Here is a 22,191-nt window from a genome sequence, read left to right as displayed (position 1 = left end):
AAAGGGAGTGGTGACTTCTTGGCAAGATTCCACCCAGCTAAGGTTCCAACTTGTGAAAAGGAACTTTAAAAAAAGTACTTAGATCCAGGTGTTGAGGAGCATACACTGGGAAGGTAGAGGCTGGCAGATCTCTAGTTTGAGGCTAGTCTGGACTACATAACAAGTTTCAGAACAGGCAAGCTTAGGCAGTGATAGATAGAAAGCTGGTGAAGATGTAATTGAAAGAGAGGATCAGGTTCCAGCCACATCAAGCAGCAGAATTTGGCAGCTTTGGCTACATGACTCTGGGTTTAGAGTTAAGGATAGAAGAAATGAATTATGGAATAAAGCCACTGAGGCCAGGATTGTGTCAGTGGTGTCTCTGAATGGAGGCCTAGTAGAGAGGCCATTGTGTGAAGGTGTAAAGTTGAAGCCTGGATTGCGTTGGAGAACCCAGGATGTTAGAGATGCCAGAGTCATGGGATACCTGCTGAGGACAGCTGCTAACAGGGAGTGGAACCAGGCCAAGAGAAAGAAGTGTGTTTCCGTCAACAGAGCTGGACATTGGAGATCTGAACAGCTTTTTGACATCAGGCATGGAGATACAGAGTTTGAAGCTTGCCCAGCTGGTTTCAGTCTTGCTTTGGTCCAGTATTTCCTTGCTGTGCTCCCTTCCCTGAATTGTAGAATGGTAATGTACAACCTATACTGTTATGTATTAGAAACATGTGATCTGTTTTTTTGATTTTGATTCTTTACAAGGGGATTACAGTTAAGAGATTGCATGAATCTCAGAAGAGAATTTGAACTTAGGACTTTAAAACAGGAGACTGTGGTAGACTATGGGGACTTTTGAAATTAGACTAAATGTCTTTTGCATTATGATATTGTTACAAGCTTATGAAGACCAGGGAGTAGAATGTGGTAGTTTGAATATAACTGGTCCCCATAATCTCATAGGGAGTGGCACTGTTAGGAGGTATGGCCTTGTTGGAGGAAGTGAGTCATTGTGGGGGCGGGCTTTGAGGTTTCCCCTGCTCAGAATACTGCCCAGTGAGTCAGTTGACTTCCTTTTGCCTTCTGGTCAAGATGTAGCACTCTGGGCTCCAGCACCATATCTGACTGCCTGCCACCATGCTCCTCATTGTGGTGATAATAGACTGAACCTTTGAACCTGTAAGCGAGCCACCCCAACCAAATGTTGATAAGAGCTGCTGTGGTGATGGTGTCTCGTTACAGCAATAGAAAGCTGACTAAGACAATGAGGTGCTCCCCTGCTGTTACTGTAAGGACGTTTCCAGAGAGAATTAACTGAGGTGGGAAGACACATCTGAAGGAGGGTGGCACCATGCCATGGCCTCTGGCTCCAAACTGACTTGAAAACAGAGATGAGAAAGCCTGCCGAGTGTCAGTACTCCCTTTCTGCATCCTGCTCTGTAGACATGTGAACGAGCATCCAGCTACCGCAACCCTCTGCTACTCCTACCTCCAACTGGGCTTCCAGGCCCATGCTTGACTACACACTCACAAACAGCCAAAAAATAACCTTTGTTTGGCCCCATGGGTTTCTTTTTGCTAGGTATTTAGTAACATCGACCATTGCATCATAGCATCTTTGTCATAAGTACACAACAGTTATAGGCGATGGGGTGGGGGGGAACTAGTCTAAAGAGCATTACCCTGGATTTACCTCATCCTATTTCCTGCTTATACAAGCCATATTCCTTGAGACACAGTACACTTCAGGCATTGTAGTAGGCATTTTCCTGTGAGGGCTCTTGGTTGGGTACTACGGACAATCTTGTAACAATAGCATCTCATGGAGAGCGTTAAAGACCCTCACAGGCTAACTGACACATCCAGCTTTAGTGGGGAGAGGTGGAAATGATGGAATTGGGATGTGAACACAGGTGTTGCTCACAATCATCCTCAAGTGAGCACTTTCAAATTCCTTTAGATTCCTTTAGATCGCTACATGAACTCCTGAGGATATTTATATAGGTAGGGTTTACAGTTACCAAGTTCAGCTATTCAAACCAAGACCAAAATTAATTTCCTTGGGTTACTCTGTGTCACATGCCACATGGGAAGACGACACTAGGACAAGACACCTATTTGGAGGTGGTAGAAAAGCCAAAAGCAAAACTGGCTATCTGAGTACTAGAGGAACACAGAGGCGAGTGCACTCTGCAATGCTTTAGTCCCCTTCCCGTGTCTGAACACATCCCCACAGCCTATGCTAGACTAATCCCACGAGGAATTCATTGTCTCCAGAACCAATCATTCTATCCTGGAAGAGTGCCAACTGGTAAAAGTTTCTTCTTAGATCAGCTGTCTTACATTAATTCCCCCACGGTTGTCCTAGATCTGCCTCTGAAAAGCATGCTGGAGAAAACCTATTTCTCTTATATATGACAATGTTCACACATCTGAAAAAGTGAGTTCTTTCTCTTGTGCTAAGCAAACTGCATGAGAAAGAGAACAAAGGCTATTAGAAAACGAAGCAAGGACTGACCTGAACACATAGTCCCCAAGGATTTCAACCCAAGGCCAGTAAAAACAAAGGCCATTTATGGACCGTGACAAGAAAAGTCAGCAGAGTCAAACAAAGTGGCGTGTGCACAAATTCTTAAAAGACTTTCAAAATATTTTTACCTCTTGACAACACTTCAGGTAGTCGCTGGCTCGTGTGGTATGCTGCTCAATTTCCTTCATTTTCATTTTCTGATATAGATAAGGTTCTAAACCTTGTTTTTAAAAGAAGGAGAAAAATTAGAAAATTGGTTGAAATGTGTTACATTCAAATCACATTTCTCAAATAGAAAAATCTGGACACAGTACATTTATTTAAACTTAGATATAGTTTTCTCTATTTTTAGAAAGTTTCACCAAGTTTCATTTTTCCTTTTTTTTTCCCTTGGGATTGAAAACTGTATATTCTGTTTCCAGTCTCCTCTAGTTGCACTCACGTGTGTAATAACTTCTACTTCTCTTTCCAGGTGTAGTCACCATTCCTGCAAGGCATGCACACGTGGCTCTTGCACTTGGAGGTCAGAGGACATCTCCACAGAGACCCTTCTCTCCTCCCACTTTTGCCTAGATGCTGGGGATTGAACTCCCATCCTCGGGCTTGTACAGTGAGCACCTTACTCGCTGAGCCGTCACACCTACCCTAGCTTTGACTTCTCTATCAAAGTCAGGCATTAGCTAATCCATGATGGTTTTCTTTCTATAAAACACACCCAACAGTTTTTTACATTTGCCATCTTCTGCATTCTATTACCATACTTTAAAATATATGAAATTTTTGTTATAAATTAGCAATCCTTCCTTCATAAGGGCACCAAACAAAGAAGTACAAAAACAACAAAAGAGAGGGAAAAACAAATGCTACCTATTAGGCTTAACTTTTATACTTTTCTTAGGCTAATGAGAGATGTTATTTCACTGTTACACCTGATATCTACAGAGCTAAGAATTGTAACAAATGTAAGAGACAATAATCATATTTTCCCATGTGATTTTGCACCATAAAAATATAGAAAAAGTACAAAGAAAGTTACTGGCATATGATAAAATTACAATAAATATAATTTCAATGGCAAAACTGTATTATCATTAAAACAAAAATTTATAGAAAAACATGTTTTATCTTTTCATAGTTTCCTTATAAATTTTGTGAGTGTATAATGAGAGCTACTTGAGAACTGGGGTTGGTATAGTTGATGGAGAGCCTAGAATTCACGGGCCCTGAGTTCAGTCCCACAAAGACAGCCTAGAGTGCATGGGTCCTGAGTTCCATCCCCCACAGAGAGCCTAGAACACATGGGTTCTGAGTTCAGTCCCCCATAGAGTGCCTAGCATGCATGGTTCTGAATTCTAACCCCTGGACAGAGTGCCTAGCATGCATGGGTTCTTCAATCCCCTATAGAGTGTCCCTAGTATGCATGGGCCCTGAGTTCCGTCCCCAGCACTGCATATACAATGCATGGTAATACATAGCTGAAACCTCAGGATTCAGGAGTTAGAGGCAGAAGGATCAGAAGTCAAGGTCATCCTCAGCTACACATTATCTTTGAAGCCAACCTGGGCTACAGGAGACCCTGATTCAGAGAGGGAGAGGAAGAAGCTTGCCACTCCCCAAATTTTATTTCCTTAATTTTCAATTATTTTGTAAGGTGTTTCAAAAGAAGCAACAAAGCTTCTCAATTCAAGATGTATCACAAGGATGACACCAGGCCTCACCAGATCTGCTGGCCCTGGGGTCAGCCAGTTTCCCTGGATTTTCTGTCTTTGGACAAAATGCCTCGCTAGACCCTCCTGACACATAGCATCCTGTCTGAGTCTCACGGGAAAGAACATATGTATTCAGAATGGAGTACCATGATCTAAGGTGGGCATCGTGGAGTTTCACTCCGCATAAAGAAGGAAACAATGTCATGTGGGGAACACAGACGGAAGTCATCATACTCAGCAAAACAAGGCAGACAGGGTAGGACAACTATCCATGTATTTTCTCATCTGTGGACTCTGGATTTTAAAGAGCACTAAAGTAGCAGGAAGGGAGCCAGCAGGAGAGGTGGTGGTGGCGAGAGAAGGGAACGGAAGTGAGTATGAACGAAGCAGGCTATACACACGCACAGAAATATCATCATGGGCCCATTTTCTAAAATTAATAGAGCCTAAAAAAATAAAAACTAAACACAGGTTATAAGTATCTATAAAATGCACAGTATATTATATAACTATGATTCATCCGAGACTGATCTCAGGGATTTTACTTTGCCTGCTTACTGCCTTGTTCCCATTTTTACTGTGATGCAAGTTCTCACTGTCCAGCCCAGAGTGGCCTGGAAGACACAGTCTTCTTGCCTCAGCCTCCTTCATGCTCACGTTGTTGTCAGGGAGAATCAGCCCAGCTGGAGTCGTGTTTTATGCATGGGCTTGAGATATGTAAATGTACAGTTTCCAGGAAACGGTGAGTTAAGGCAAGGCAATTCAGATCCTGAGCCACACTTGTAAATCAATGTCGTACCTATTTAATTTCTTCTTTTTTGCTTTTCTTTTTGTTTTTTTTTTTTTAAGACATAGTTTCCTTGTGTATCACTGACTGTCCTGGAACTCAGTCAGTAGACCAGGCTGGCCTCAAACTCACAGAGATCTGCCTAACTCTGCCTTCCTGAGTGCTGGGATTAAAGGCATGCACCACCATCACCCGGCTCCCATTTAATTTCTAACATGTCTTCTACCTTTGTGCCCACTTTATTCCCACTGGCTTCATAAAGGGTTCTGTATTTTAAATACAAAACAGGGTTCTCCCACTTTGGCATTGATGTTTTGTCCTGAAGTCTGTAGCATATGTCAGAGGATGCCTCATAGCATCCCTGGCCTCTTCTCACCAAGTACCAAGAGCACCCCCCTTTGATTGTGACAATAAAACATGTCTGTAGACTTTGCCCAGTATCCCTTGGGGAGGGCAAGGGGTTGGGGTTGCTGTGAAAATGTCCCACTTAGTTGAGGACCACAGAGTACCTGAGTGAGGAAGGTTTGTGAAGAAGTACAGGACCCTGCAGCATGTACCAGTGCCTTTTATGTAGTGTCTTAAGACATTTCAAATGTGTGTGCATGTGTGTCCTTGATCATGTGATTTCTTCTTTTTCAAAAGTACTTCTAGTGCACAAAGTTCGAATCTACATTTGTATGTATTTCTGCTAATAATCTTCCTCCCTATTTCTCATGCCTTGTCTTGTTTGGAGCTCTTCCCCACACAGCTCTTTGAGCTTAAAGGACACACATCCACTTATAAACATCCCATGTGGGCCACAGTAAATAACCAACAATGGCTGACCTGCTGATTCTTACCAGTATTGCACAAGCTTTAAGGATTCTGAAAATTAAGCAAACTCCCCTCCCTATAAGTCAGACTGAATGACCCCAATTGGAGGGAAACGCTTTGAATATAAAAATTATCTAAATTTTAATATTTCTTTTCTGTATCCTGATAGCAATTCCTTTAAGCAAATGAAATTTTGTCTCTTCTATAAGCATAAGCAACAAAGAACTATTTCCCTTAGAGGCTTCTGCCATCTCCTTAGCTCATCTCTAAACAAAAGAAAATCAGAAACCACCTATGGTCTAAAGGTCACACTCTAGGCCAGTGGTTCTCAACCTTCCTAATGCTGTGATCCTTTAGTGTAGTTCTTCATGTTGTGGTGACTCCCAACCATAAAATTATTCTGTTGCTACTTCATAACTATAATGAATCATAATGCAAATATCTGATATTGTTCAACATTCCCAAAGAGTTGGGACCCATGGGTTGAGAACCACTGTCCTAGGTGCCTTAGAGGGTTCTGCCAGATGATGGGGTCCAAGACTACACAAGCACATACTTATCTGGCTGAAGTTGGACACGGAGAGCCAGTTCTTGCCGTACTGTTCAGTGATGTTTGCTTCTCCTGGCTCTGAATTCAATGAGTCACTTTGATAGCAGGTATTAACTGTTATCACCTGGAGAGACAGTCACATGTAAGAACGCCATGACATTAATCTGACAAAATTTTACATTATGTTGATAGAAGAACACAGTGGAAGGCAGTGATTAGCCCAGGCTACATTTTGAATTACCCGGAACACTTACAAACCCCCTCACTTAGGTTAGCAGGATACACACATCTGTGTGCATTCTCTTTGCGGTCACGGTGAAGAACCAGAATGTGGTGTGGAACCTGAATAAGCATCAGAATCACTTAGGGATCAGGAACAGTCACTGGCCTGAATCCTCGGGGTTTCTAGTCAGAAGGTCTAGGGGAAGAGATTAGACTCGGATATCTAATGCGTTCCCGGGGGAAACTCATGCTGCTGATCAGAAACCATATTGCAAAATCTGCTTATATAGAGAAGGGGAAGGGTTTCAACTCAAAGTACTTGCATTGGAATTCTGCCCCATCAGAACCTGTGTGGACTTAGAAAATAGTTTACTATTTCCATCCTTCACTGTCTCCAGCACTGAAGCGATGGGTGGCTGGTATACCATGACTATCTTACACCCTTCCCAGGGAAAGCAACAGGCAAGACGGTAAATTTCAAAGCAATACATGAATGAAATTTTGAGTACGTGAACTCAGGTGAAACCTAACTGAACTCAGACCATTTGAAATATTCTAAAAATAAATCTTTTTAAATGCTTATCCCACGGTATTCCAACAGGTCATGGCTCTTCTGAGACAGTAGCCTTCCTTCTCAAGATAACCCTCTCCTAACTGATTCTACATAATTGTCTCCATCTTGTCTCTGCTTCTGCTCCCTTTTAACTTAATTGGAGGCAGGGTGTTTACTGAGAACACCTGAGAACTATATTTACATCATTTCCAACCTCCAACTCCTTGCAAGCCTACAACTCCTCTCAAACTCATGACTTCTTTATTTTTACATATATATGCTTAAATATATAGATATACATATGTATACATACAGCATGCTGAGTCCATTCAGTGTTGCTCATATATGTATCTGTTACAGGATGACCAGTTGGATTACTTATTGAGGACTTGTCCCTGGAAAAAAAACTGATTCTTCTTTTCCTAGTAGCCATTAATTGTCTGTTCCTCTTTGTCTAGGGGTAGGGTCTTGTGAGATATTGTCCATCTACATTGGCCTATCTGATGTCATTGTGCAGGTCTTGTTTAGGCGACATTATTTTTGAGATTTCATGATGCAATATACAGAAGACACTATCTCACAACAGATACCTTGATCATCTGGTTCTTATAACCTTTCTGCCCCCTCTTCCAAAATATTCCCTAAGCCTCAGGTATTAGGGTTATGTTGTTGGTGATATCTGTCAGCTAGGGCTGGGCAGCCCATGGTCAGTTTTCCATGCATAAGATCACAGATGTCAACATAGAACACTGTACCAGCCAAACTATCAGCCATAGTTGGAGAAAGAAAAACTTTCCAAGATACAAACATACTAAAATAATTCATGTCCACCAAACCAGCCCTACAGAAAATTCTAGAAGCCCTACTCCAGGCTGAAGACAGGAATAAGCCTCCAAGAGAGCACAGAAAAAAAACAAAGCTATAATTACTACAACACAAAATAGGACTAACAACACAGATAGCAATAATAACAATAATAAAATTATATCTATCAACCTTTCAGTAATAAATGTAAATATCAGTAGCTTCAACTCCTCAGTCACCTAAGATTAGTGGAATGGATTAAGAAGCAAAATTCATCTGTCTGTTTTCTACAAGGAACTCAGTTTACCTTCAAAACAAGTACCATCTTAAAGTCGAAAGATGAAAAGAAGTAGTCTAAGCAAATGAGATTAAGAAGAAAGCATCTGTCACTATCCTAGTATCTAACAAAATCAAAACCAAACTAAAACTAATCAGAACAGAAATTCTAGTCAAGTGAACAATTAACCAAGATAATATTTTGAACTTAAACATATATGCCCCAAACTCTGATGAGCTCAATTTCATAAAAGCATTATACTGGATATGAAAATGCAAATAAACTCCAGTTTAATAACAGAGGATAATTTCAGTACCCTACTTTATCCAGTAGATAAGTTATCTGGATAAAAACAAAACAAAATAAATAAAATAAGGGAAGAAACATCATAATAAAAAATGATAATGTGCATCAAATGGACTTAGTAGATATTTAAAGAAGATTCAACCCAAAGACTAAAACAATAAATATTCTACTCAACAGCCCATGGAATCATCTCTAAAATAGACCATATAATGAAATACAAAACAAATCTTTGGGGTTTTTCTGTTGGTGGTGGTGGTGGGTTTTTTGTTTTTTTGGTTTTTTTTTTTTTTTTTTTTTTGGTTTTTGGTTTGTTTTGTTTCAAGACAGGGTTTCTCTGTGTAACAGTCCTTGTTGTCCTGGAACTCTCTTTGTAGACCAGGCTGGCCTCCAACTCATTGAGATCCACTTGACTCTGCCTCTCAAGTGCTATGATTAAAGGTGTGCACCACTAACAATCCAATCTGAGATACAAAACAAATCTTAACAAATTCATAAAATTGAAATAATTCCATTTATTCTTTCTGAACACAATGCAATAAAGCTTAAAACCAACACCAAATGAATCCCAAGTAATTACACAAACTCATGAAGATTAAACAACACATTACTGAAAGATGAATGGGCCCAAGATGAAATGAGAAAGAAATTAGGAGATTACTGGTACTAAATGAAAACGAAAACAAAACACACATACAACAAAAATCTCTGTGACACAGTGGAAGCTGTCTAAACATGAAAAGTTACAGCTCCAAAGCACTCACACTGAAAAAAATTTAAGGACAGAAACACATGGCTTAATAATACAACTTAAGAATTTGAAAAAACAAGAACAAACCAAACACAGTAGATGAGAAGATAAAATTAAAATCAGAGCAAAAATTAATGAAAAAGAAACAAAGAAAACAATATAAAAAAATCAATGCATCTAAGAGCTGGCTCTTTGAGAAAGTATTTAAGATTGACAGACCCTTTGCCCAACTCACCAAAAGAAAGAGAAGACCCAAATTAATCAAAACAAAGATGATCAGGAAAATATTACAACAGACACCAAATAAATTCAGACTATTGTAAAAGAATGCTTTAAAAACTTGTACTCCATTAAGTAGAAAATGGAAAAATCAACAAATTTCTAGACTCATGCAAACCACTTAGTTTAAACCAATAATAAATGATCAGGAACTTAAACAGACCCATAACAAATAAGTAGTTAAAAGTCTTCAACTGCTTCTATTACTGTAACAAAGAGAACTGAGTATTTTTTAAGTATCAGTTTATTCAGAAAAAAATATGTGTAAATTAAAAAGAAAATTAAACAGCACATGTAGACCATGAAAGTGAATTCCTGCGAAATTAGATGGAGTCATTCTGACAGTGTGTTTAAAAGATTCCCTGGACTAACATGAAAACAACACCAGAGTTTGTAGGACTTGACTACATATGCTTGAATGCCTGCATTCAAAAATAAAAGGCAAAATATTTACATGTATGAAACTGTCAGTGAATAAATTAAAATATTCTTTCTAAATACTGGAAATTCCCAAATCATTAACCAAACTTTTTAACATTAAACTAGAAAGAGAAAATCAAGTCAAACCCAAAGTAAACTGAACCAAGGAAATAGAATTGAATTCATGAAAAAATCATAAAATTGAGTTGTTTTTTTCCAAAAGAAAAAATTAATTAAACAGATAAAATCCTACAGCCCTACTGGTCATGAAACAGAGAAAGAAAATAAAAATTTCAAATGTTCAGAATGCAAGAGATGGCATCACTATAGGTTTAACAAGGAAATATTAAAACAAGGCAGGTGCACCGCACACACCTGTTATCACAGCTTCTGGGATACCTTTGTGTGAGGAGTATGAGTTGCAGGCCAGCCAGAACCACATAGTGATACCCTGTCTCAGAGACAGAGCTGGAGAGAGGGGTTAGAGGAGGAAGGGCTATTATTAATAACACTAGCCAACTAATAAGATACACAGACTCTTGGCCCAACTAACCAAAAGAAAGGAAGAAATGACCCAAGTTACCAGGAGCAGAGATGAACAGGAAACATTAAACTGATGTGGAATGTTTTTCTGTATTGTATTGCTTTTATTGGTTAATGAATAAAGCTGTTTTGACCTATGACATGGAAAAATATAACCAGGCTGGGAGATATATACAGAGAGAGTAGGCAGAATCAGGGAAATGCCATGTAGCTGCCAAAGGAAGCAGACACCATGGGGTTACAGTTGCCAAAGAAGCAAGAGGTAACAAACCACAAGCATCATGGTAAAATATAAAATATTGGAAATGGGTTAATTTAAAATGTAAGAGCTAGCTAGGAATATGCCTAAGCTATTGGCCAAACAGTGTTGTAATTAATATGGGTTTTTTGTGATTATTTGGGTCTGGATGGCTGGGAAACAAACAAGCAGTCTCTGCTTACAAAATGGTACCCACAGTCTGGGGCATGAATCCACATAAGACCTAAAATGCTTAAGAAAAAAAGAGGGTTCTAGACCCACAAAAACTGGAGCCAAATGCAGCTTCTTGGTAGCCACATTTTTTTCAGATAGGCTCTATTTGCAGGCCACAAGCAGAGGCATGGCTCCTTTAAAAACAGCTTCCTGGTTTGTACTGGCAGCAAGGAATGGCTCTGGCTCTTCTGGAAGGTCCTTCTACAGCGCATTTAGGGTTTGTGAGCAGAATGCTATAAGTTGATTAATGGTAACATAGATTAGCTGTGTCCCTGGAGCTGAGGCAGTGAGCATGGCTTGTAGAACTGATGGTAAATGTCCTTCCACCATATTGAAAGGCTAAAAAAGGTGAAGCCAGCATCCAGGGCTGCTGCAACCAAGCTGCTTACTATTTTAAAAGTGCTTCTGGTCCGAAAATGATTACAGGTATGCAATAAAGACAGATTTGGACAGAAATAAACCTCTGAATAGATCATAGTGTGTTTGAAAAAAATGTACATAGGTTTGGTAGAGAGAAGAAAAAGAGTATAGATGGTTTTAAAAACTAAAACAAAGTCTGAAGAGACAGTAAAAGTAGCATAAAATGATACAGACAGTCATAGATTAAAGGAGTAAAGGGAGTGAAAAAGAAATAAGCCATGTAAAGATGGAAAATATGCAGAGTATGGATTATGCACATTATTGTGTTTTCTTTGAATTTTTTGACTATGAATAGCTAAGTACAGAGAGACATTTCATTGTATGGGCTGCTAAGCTAAACCAACATGTATATTTTAAAGGTATCTTGACTTCAGAATTTGAGTCTAAGAATATGTTACTTCAGAAAACAGGTTCTCTTTTTGTTTCCACAGAGGATGGGAACCTATGGATTTCTTTCAGGCTAATGCGATTTGATGGTAACAAGACCCCCTGAAAGGCCTTCATGAACCTTAAAAATACTTCACACAATAAACAACAGGAAGCAGTTTGGAAAATACTATGGCCAAATTTTCAAAATGATTATTTAAGAATGTTTGTTTTCATTTAAAGAGGGACATGATTTAGAGATGAATACTTTGCATTGGTATGAATCTTGGTTTATTGATACAAATTTAGGGTCAGTTTTGTTATATGTATATTTCTACTCTTCTTTACAATATTATATGTGTGCAACTCATTTTAAAATGTAATATATAATTAAAAATTACAGATTAATAGTCATTTGTAATTGTCAAACTTGTAGTCATGTCAGTTATGTTTTCTAGATATATAGAGATATATTTCAGTTAGATAGATGGTCTTCAACACTTTAAAGACCTCTAGAATATGGCATTTAAAATGTTTTAAGTTAATGTTTTAACTTCAACATTTCTCAACAGTTTGACATGTCTGCTTCTGGCAACACCAATAACTTCAGAGAATTAGATGGGCATCGAAGAAACTTGTTATGAAATTTGTATTCAATGTGACAAGGCTAGCCCTTTGATCAAGAAACTGCTCTTGCCTGGACTGCTTGATGGTATGCTGTATGAACTGGATATGCAGAACCCATAAAAAAAAAAAAAAAAAAAAAAAAAAACGACTGCTAAACTTTCCAAAAAATGGATGTTTTTTCAGGGTTCTTGCTTCACAGACAAAACTGCCAGACATTCTGCAGGACACAGAAGAAAGTGGCTGAAAACTGTCAATATAGGCAAAACAGTTTTTCAAATTTCCTGATTCATGGAAAAGTCTGAAAAATACTATGGGCCTGTAAGTTGAAGATGGATGACTATATATTACTTTGGGTAACTGTCAAGATAGTAAGATGTCTCTGTCATTTCTAGAACTTTAGAAGTTGCTTACAATATACTTCTTATTTACTTAGATAATAGTATATCCTTCTGGAGTTTTTGATGGAGTTAAAACAAATAGCTATAGTTGCAGTTTTCCTTAGTTTTGATAAAAGATAAATCAGATATGAAACTTTAGACTCACAAAGAAATATTGTAACTGTAATTCTTACTTGATAATTGTTATGTCATATGTAATTTTACTATGTTAAAACTAAAACCTTTCATTTTAATGAGACAGGAAAGGGGTGATGATACAGGATGTCCTTCTGTCTATGTGTTACTTTTATTAGTTAATAAATAAAGCTGCTTTGGCCTATGGCAGGGAAAAATATAACCAGGCTGGAAGAGATATACAGAAAGAGTAGGCAGAGTCAGGGAGATGCCATGCAGTTACCAAAAAAGGCAGACATACCATGGAGTTTCCCAACAAGTAAGAGGTGACAAACCACAAGCCTCGTGGTAAAATATAAAATAATAGAAATGCTTTAATTTAAGACATAAGAGCTAGCTAGGAATATGCCTAAGATATTTGCCAACAGTGTTGTAACTAATATAGGGTTTTTTTGTTTTGTTTTGGTGTGATTATTTGGGTCTGCCTGACTGGGAAACGAACAAGCAGTCTCCACTTACATTAAACAAAATAGATAGTCTTTAAATACAGAAACAGTCAAAGACCATCTAACAATCTGATAATCTAAAGAGCCCTATGACTACTATAGATGCTTAATATGTAGTTAAAAACTTTACCAAAAACATGGGTTTCTTGGATAATTCAATTGAGTATGCAATGTTGAAAGATTATCAACATTTTACAAACTCACAAAGAAAACTGAAGACATATACCCAATGTAGCCAATTATCCTGGGATAACCCTGTTACCCAAACCAAAGTTATAACAATAAAGGAACTGAAGACAATGCCCCAGGAACACAGGTGCAAAAGGACTAGCAAAATTAATATCATTTGTAAGAGTACATAAGTGGACAAGTGGAGTTTATCCCAGTAATGCTGGTTTAATGCTCAAAATGTTAACTCTGACATTATAAAATCAATTAACAAGGTAAAGAAGAAAACCATCTAAATTGGTGCACAACAATATTGACAAATATCCTACTTAATGATGAAAGACAAAGTTCTTTCTAACAGGAGCAATAAAAGAAAAACAGAGATGCTGTGTTCGGCCTCCATTATAGTTCAAAAGAAAACGTGGAAAGATGCCTGTTTTCATGGCTTCTATTTAACACAGTACTCAGTGTTCCAGCCAGTGTAATCAGGCAAAAAGAAGTAATAAAATATATCCAGACTGAAAATGAATAATTAAAAAATCCATCATCAATATCATCACTTACATAAAATATTATCAAAAAACTTTCAAAAGCAAAAGTGAGTTTGGCAAAATTGTGAAATATAAGACCAAGGCTTCACACACACATACATACACACAGAGAAAGAGAAAAGGAGGTTTACCATTTTAAAGTAACTACAATCACAACAAATTTTAAAACTTTGATATGTATTTTCAATGCTACGTACACATGTAACCAGAGATATTCGAAACCTGAGTGCTGAAAACTACAAAGAATTACTGATGTTAAAACTACCTAAAGCTAGACATACATCACTTCCAATGAATCAAACACCTAGTTGTGGATAAGATGTCAATTTCCCACAACTGGCATGCAGATTCAGAGCAATTCTGTTCCAAATCCCAGAAGGCTTCTGTGTAAAAACTGAAATCTGAGACTAAATTTATATATAAATGCAAAGAACATAAAATAGCCAAATCATTTCTTGAAAAATGAAGGATTTCTTTTATGCATGATTTCACAACTTATAAAGTTTCGGTAGTCGAGATGGATTTAGTATTGGCATGGAGATAGACAGAAATAGAGCCACACATACTGTGGGTCTGTATAGTCAATTAGCTTTTGACAAATGTTAAGGTAATTCAATAGAAAAAAGTCACAATTTTACAAAAAAAAATGATGGAATTTTTTGATTTTACATGGGAGAGAAAATTCAGTCCTTTTCTATCCTCATATACAAAAAGGACCTTAAAATGGGCCCTAGAGCTAATGTAGAGACAAAAAGTGTAGAAATCGTAGCAGAAAACAAGAGACAACATCTTAGTGATAGCTTGGGTTCTGGGGGAAGAGCAACCTTTAGCTACAGAAGGAAAAAGTCAAATATTTGATACAAATTTTTAAAAACAAATCTGTGCACTTCTGACAACAGTCACGACAGCAAAGGGGTAAGATGCCTATCACAAAAACATCCAACAAAAGACTAGAACACACAATGAGAGTTTACATCACAGTAAGCAAACAAATCAATCACTGCATTCTAGGTAGGACCCAGACAGGTGACTCCAGATGAACACATGGAAGCTCTCCTAAGAACTTGAGTCAACACTCACTAACCTCACAGCGGCGCTCACTACAGAGCCACCCGTGTGCTTGAGATCAAGACTGAGCCTCACGCACACAGATGCAGATGCAGAACAGCTAATAGACTCACAAACCATAGATGACCCCCGAAAGTCATGGGGTGACATCATCAACAACGTCACAGGATGCTGGCATTCCTCACCCTCTCCCAAGTCCTTGCCAAAGAGAAATTAAACAAATATTCACAGGACTTGTACACAAGTGCTCACTCAGGCCCTCTTGGACTAACCCAAATCAGAAACAATCTAAGCAGCTTTCAGCTTGTGAGCAGATAAGCAAGTCAAGATAGATGTCTTTATTCCTCCCGGCACAAAGTTACTGTGTGTCCACAACAGGAGCCAAAGGGAGAGGCCACTGACTCAGGTATTCAAACCCTAAAGTAAAAGGAATACTTACTGGCACCTGGAGTCCCTGAGTCTTCGTCTTCTTCTTCTTCTTTGACAGGCTCCTGTTCTTGGTTAGGAGTTTTGCTTTGATCCATGTTGAGCCTGTCTCTGAGGCTCTTCCGTGGCCTGGCAGGGAAATAGTGTGCAAGTGAATGCTGGAGGCTATATACGGACACAATTCTGTTTTAAAGAGAAGACTGGGCTAATGAGAAGAACGATACTACCCTTAACAATCACAGGCATTTTCGGAAGAGAAGCAATGCTAATGACCATACGTTAAAAAATGTTTCCTCCTCACCCAGCCATAAATGGATGTTTTTATCACCCCTCACCCCTCAAGATTTGGGAATCAAGGAGGAAACGAGAAAGGTGGCTAGAAAGACTGTGACAGGCAGAGATGAGGAGGAGGCGGTGTTTCCAGACAAAGCAGGGTTACAGCACATATGAACTCCCATGGCCTGGGACAGCGGGTACAAGACTTGCCAGAGTTCATGTGAGACAAAAAAGCCAGTAAGAAGGGGAGGTAGACCCTAAGTTCCACCCTTAATCAAGGACCAATTGCAAGTGATAGATGCCGAGAGATGAGGGAAGAATTCCTTTTCTCCAATGTAGTGACATTGGCTAAATCAACCAAACCCCAGGCAGGACAAGCCCCGGGGTCAGGAGTAATAGGCCAACACAAACAACTCCATGGTTCTACTGTGTTTTGTTCTGTTTCAGGCTTGCTTTTGGTTTGGGTTTTTGTTGTTGTTTCTGTTTGTTTGGAGAGAGACAGAGACAGAGACAGAGAGAGAGAGAGAGAGAGAGAGAGAGAGAGAGGAAGTTGAGTGGGAAGAAGGGAAGGTCAGGGAGGAGCTGGGAGAGGGAACAGAATACAACCAAAATATGTTGCATAAAAAGTTTTAAAAATAAAAAATAAGAGATCTTATGAGTGAGAAAGAAAATAAAAATAAATTTAAAGCATTTGCTCCTTACTGTTGTTCTTCCAGATCTTCCTCAGTTTCTCCTCCTTGTGGAATCTAAAGCTATGACTCCTGATAAGAGGTCTGTCTCTACAGAGCGGACTGATGCAAAAAGACCTTCTTGGCTGTGCCCATGGTCCTGCCACCACTGAGCGCTCACTACTCTGGGCCGATCTTGAATTATCCAGTCCCAACCTGCCTCCTCTCTGGAGGGGGCATTCTTCACTGCTGCACGTAGATGGCAAGCAAGTTTTCCACTTTTTTTTGAAACTGAACACATCTGTTTCATCGCTTTCAGAAAAAGCCCAGTTCACGTATCCACCTTCGGCTTGCATGCTGATGGCTCGAGAAGGAAGCGAGGTCATTGTCAAGGGAGCAGGTAGGCCACTAAGCGTGAGTGGATCTTCTTCGGCCTTGTCATGTTCGTCTGACATCTGTGTGGCTGCCTCATGTTGTTCCTTGTGTTCTGCTACCAATGCCTGGTGGGAGGCAGCAGCGGTCTGCACAGGCAGATGGATGGTGATATCATGTTGGCATACATGTTCCAATGCCAGGTCATCCATGTTGGCTTCTTCAGATGATCTGAAAAGAGATGGGGGCCTTTCAAAAGAGAAAGGAACTTGTTTTCCAGAAGACGGGACCAGGAGAAATTGGCCATACTTAGAGTGTGCTTGTCTGACCTGGGACACCCCGGAAGCAACTGGGTCCATTTCTTGTTCCTCCTCGTCTTCTCTTACACATGAGGCCTCTCCCTTACTGTGTGTAATCTCTAGCAAGGCTCCTGCCTGTACTCTTGGGGGAAGCTGGCTTCTGGCAAGACTCCGCAGCAAAGAAGGGGGCATGCTGTAGCACTGAAATTTCTTCTTTCCACAGCTTCCCATGCTGCTGAGAACATTTGTGCAGACGACATTGGTCCAGCTGTGGGGACGTTTTCTATAAGTGGAGTGCTTTCTGTTGGCCAGAAGAACCTCATCTTCCTGCAACGTGTCAACAGCGGAAAGGACCTTCAGGGTGTCAACGGTCAGGGCAGAGAGGTCCTGGAGGTGGCCCACCTGGCTGTCCAAGGATAGTAGGGAGTCCTTTATAAAAGATACTTTTTCATTCATCTCTTTCAGTTGGAAGAACATCTCTGAAACCCTAATGGTGAGGACAGGAAGAAAGCCAATAACCACATTAATCTGTTGAACTTGGTTTTGCTCTCTGCTCGATTTGTGTCCACCCACAAGTGACAACTAAATTGTACCTGCTTCCCAAAGTTAGCCTGCCTCCTATAACCTTCTCTCTCTCTCTAACAAAGTACTTGTTCTAATCCCAGGTGACCTTACTTCCCTCTCCTCCCACTTCAACCCCAGGGAGGAATGCTGTAAATCTAAATTCCCAGCCCCGATATCTTTCTACTATCTCAGGACCGACTTTCCAGCTGCCTGCAGGTTACCACTGCAATTATCTGATGGGCCAGCCCATTATTATTCTCTAATGTAGTCATCCTATTGCATGACAAACACTGGAAAATCTTCTTTTGGACAATCCTGGTGAGAGGAAGCTCTAAGAGAAAATCAAAACGATGAAGACAGAAAACACCTTCAACCCTATAGTTCAAATATACATCTCACACTCCAAATAAAATCCATTTTAGGACATCTATAGTCAGAAAAGAATAAGGCAAAATTTTTAATTATTTTGAATACATGAACCCAAAATTATGATATATAGCTATTGATTTATGTAAAAACAACATGGCACATTCTATAGTAGACTCATTTAAGAACAAACTGCAAATAAATGGGATTGGGATAACAATTCCAATCACAGAGAGGGAAGAAAAAAATAAAATCTTGTTTGCTAAATGTATATATATATATATATATATATATATATGTCACTGTAAATATCTCCAGAAGGGGTGTTATGGTTCCTTCAAAAAACAATGTTGACATCTTAACACAAGACCCTTTTTTCATTCTTTACATAAGTGGTCAAGTTAAAATTATTTCATTTACTAACCCCTACTTGAAGACAAGCAACATAAATATGAAAAAAAAAGTCTTTCTCAGTCCATACATTGTAATTTGTATGTGAGTTTTCAGTGGCTGACCGTTCAGTCTTGTGTGGTCCTTGCTAGGGAAGACTATTTTTCCTACTCTCAGTCTTTGGTGGTTGCCTAGGGCTTTTGCCTTTCCATATTATCATGAATATTAAAGAAAAAGAGGCCCCAAATTTGAAAAAGAGGATGGGGGCAAGGTATATGGGAGTAGTTGGAATAGTGTTCGACAGGAACAAATAGTCTCCTATCCAGGGCAAAAAGCAAACAGTACCACCTGCTTGGTTCTGATTGTTTGGATACTGGGAGCCAAAATGGAAATCAGTCAGGCCCAGTTAAACGTAAAGTTTTCCCTGTTTTGTGTACGTGGATGATTCTGTGATTTCTGGTGTGTCTGTTAGTTTTGTTGCAAACATGGGAGCCAGGACAGAAATGTGGGTCGGGCTCAGTGAAATGCATGAATGATGGTTGACCCCACATGTTTTGTTTCTGAGTGGTCTCCTTTGAGTGTGTGGGCTTTCTGTGTTCTGTGTTTATTGGTTTTGTTTCTGTTGTCTCTGCCACTGTTGTTGGCCACCAGCCACCACTAACACACTTGCCATGGCTGCTTTGACACACAGGCTTCAGAATGTCTTATCTCTGAGCTTTTTGGTCACTGGATTTTCTTTAGCAGGAATCCAAATGTCTTTTGAGTGTGAATAATATTAAAGCTATTTTATGCTGCTTTGCTTTCTTGAAAAGCTGGCTCTGGGGGTGGGTTTGGGTTCTCCCTTCTCTAGAGTTGAGCTTGCTTATTTCAAAGTCTTTTCTCTGTCCTATCTCAGGAGAGCAACAACAGATGTACAAGATACTTTGAATTAGAATGGATTTGTGTATGATAATTCTCATCCTGAAAACAAAGTCATAAAACCAAGGTTTAGAAAGATAGGACTTAAAAACAATGTTTGTTAATAGGGTATTAAAGCTGTACTCATATAAGAATACTTATGAGCCAGGCGGTGGTGGCGCACGCCTTTAATCCCAGCACTCGGGAGGCAGAGGCAGGTGGATCTCTGTGAGTTCGAGACCAGCCTGGTCTACAAGAGCTAGCTCCAGGACAGGCTCTAAAGCTGCAGAGAAACCCTGTCTCGAAAAACCAAAAAAAAAAAAAAAAAAAAAAGGAATACTTATGTACTTACAGGGCAGCTTTAATAGGCACTTATATACAAGAATGTACCTCATGCTGACAGCCAAACTTTGTAATATAAGAATCACCTAAGTCATATATGTTTTAAAGACATGAAGGGGTCATGGAGAACAGCTGAGGCTTGGCGGTGTGTGGCAGAGGCTGGAGTCCCTAAAGAGAGCCCAGGAGAGGGACATCAGCAGTTTTGGAAATGCCAGTACTACACAATGGCCACCAGGAACAACAGCCAGAAGAAACGAGCCGTCTAGGACCTAGAAGACAGGTTTTGTGTGCTACTGAGGGTGGAGCTGGAAAGGTGACCCGAGCTCTTATAGGAGAGAGTGAGCACAGAATTGCTTGCATTACTGAACTTTGGTTTTGCCTTGTCTACTCTGTGGTTGTGCCCTGCTTTTTCCCTCCTGTTATAAAATAAGGTACTCAAGGTTTTTTTTTTTTTAAATATTGTAGGAACCCGCAGCTGAGAGATTTTAAACTTTTTTAAAAAGAAATTTTGAAGTATTGCCAAAAATTTTTAATTAAAAAACTGGATATTTTCTTTAAATATTTAAATTTATAAGGTTGGGGCTGGAGAGATGGCTCAGTGGTTAAGAGCATTGCCTGCTCTTCCAAAGGACCTGAGTTCAATTCCCAGCAACCACATGGTGACTCACAACCATCTGTAATGAAGTCTGGTGCCCTCTGCTGGCCTGCAGACATACACACAGACAGAATATTGTATGCATAATAAATAAATAAATAAATAAATATTAAAAAATTTATAAGGTTATGGGACATTTTAAGTTTATAAGATATATTACATTGCAATGTAATCTTTGAAAAATAAGTAAAAACAATCAGACAGACAGACATATAAACAGACAGACAGATAGATATAAAGAAAGAAAAATGAGTTAGGGTCACAACTATGAGCACCAAACACTAAACACTAGAAACTGGGATATTCCTATCTTAAGGTGCAGTGAGACAATGACCTAATCAGTCTTGCAAAGAGTCTACAGAAAGTCTCTCCTTACCCGAGTCTATTCAAGCCAACAGACTCTAATTTGAGAATGTATGTCTAGCTTCTTTGTCTTGCTAACTTTGTTAAGCATTAGCTATTTTGAAAACCTGAGTCATACAAGAAACGATGATATTCTGTAATGGTACACTATTTAATCACCAGGAAATAATGTTGCTAGTCTCCCTATGGATTATTCTTAAGACTTAAAGTTTTAATCTAATACTAAAAGGGCTTTAACTCAAAAATTGTTTTTCTTTTAAGGCTAAGCTTAGCAGGGATAAAAATGCAAATCCTAATCTTATAAAAGCCACTAACTTATTGTAAACTGTTAAAGATGTTTAAGACATGCAAGTTAATAGTCATATTATGAATTATCATATTTTTTAATTTGTTCAGAACTCTACTTGCAATTATGCTAAGTGTCAGTGTAATTAATTACAGGAATAAAGTTTATTTAGCCTCCTATATGCTTTCAAGCTTAAGCCTAGTAACAACAAAAAGTAAATTTTATTTGAAATCAGGTATACATTTTGTTGTTGTTTGTTTTATTTTTCAAGACAGGGTTTCTCTGTGTATTTCTGGCTGTCCTGAAATTCACTTTGTAGACCCGGGTGGCCTTGAACTCACAGAGGCCCACCTACCTCTGTTCTCCTGAATGCTAAGATTAAAGGTGTGTGCCACCACACTCAGTGAAACCAAGTGTACTTAATTATGACACTCAAAATTTTTCAGAAATCTGATAAATATGGCATGTAAAATGTTTAATGGAAAAAATGCTTCCTATGATAGAAAAAAAAAATGCCAGATCCTAGAAGCAACCCTAAGGTCTCCAAGGAAAACAAAAAGCAAATTGTGCGTAGACCTGGATTGTGGTGCCACTGTCAGCTGGGAACAACTTCTTCATGCCTCACCAGCTGCCAGGACCTGCACAAACTGCGGACACTGTTGGATTGATTGTCTTCCTCTATCTAAGTCAAGGTAGACCAATTTTTCCAAGTTCTTCATCCATAGTAAAATGTCTCAGACTGCCTAAATCTGACAGGCAAAGACCAATGCTGTCCTGTGCAGCACTGAAGATGCAATGCTGTCCTGTTTAACAGCCAAAGACTACAACTTCTGCCCCCAGTGAAGACATACAGACCACAGGAGCCTCACAGGTAGCAGCTAAGTCTCTGTCATTTTAATCACTACAAAGGCCCTTGGTTTGTATTTTCTGCTATAATTTATCCATCTCAGATCTCTAATGGTGTTGATGGCTAACTGTAGCTTTGTCAGTTTGGCTGAAGCAGGAAACCAGCTCCTTCCCCAAGGCTGCAGCTACCTTGTTAGTGCATTTCATATGTAAAAACCAAGCCTTGATTTTTCT

At 39.2% G+C, this 22,191-nt stretch overlaps 1 protein-coding gene across 1 annotated transcript in view; it reads right to left on the bottom strand.

Annotated features, from left to right (window-relative positions):
* The window catches only part of Trpm6 (transient receptor potential cation channel subfamily M member 6), a 112,802-nt gene that overhangs the window by 26,688 nt on the left and 63,923 nt on the right, over window positions 1–22,191 (bottom strand). The window contains exons 26-29 of the mRNA XM_042054454.1: window positions 16,612–17,735; window positions 15,647–15,762; window positions 6,372–6,489; window positions 2,635–2,726 (exon numbers count right to left, since the gene is read on the bottom strand). Of these exons, the coding sequence (XP_041910388.1) occupies window positions 2,635–2,726; window positions 6,372–6,489; window positions 15,647–15,762; window positions 16,612–17,735 (1,450 nt within the window). The remainder of the gene's footprint in view (window positions 1–2,634; window positions 2,727–6,371; window positions 6,490–15,646; window positions 15,763–16,611; window positions 17,736–22,191) is intronic.

This window comes from Arvicola amphibius, chromosome 1 (genome assembly GCF_903992535.2).
Source record: "Arvicola amphibius chromosome 1, mArvAmp1.2, whole genome shotgun sequence".
NCBI classification, from domain to species: Eukaryota; Metazoa; Chordata; class Mammalia; order Rodentia; family Cricetidae; genus Arvicola; species Arvicola amphibius.
The sequence above is the reverse complement of the archived record's forward strand: the minus strand, read 5'-3'. Positions and strand labels throughout refer to the sequence as shown.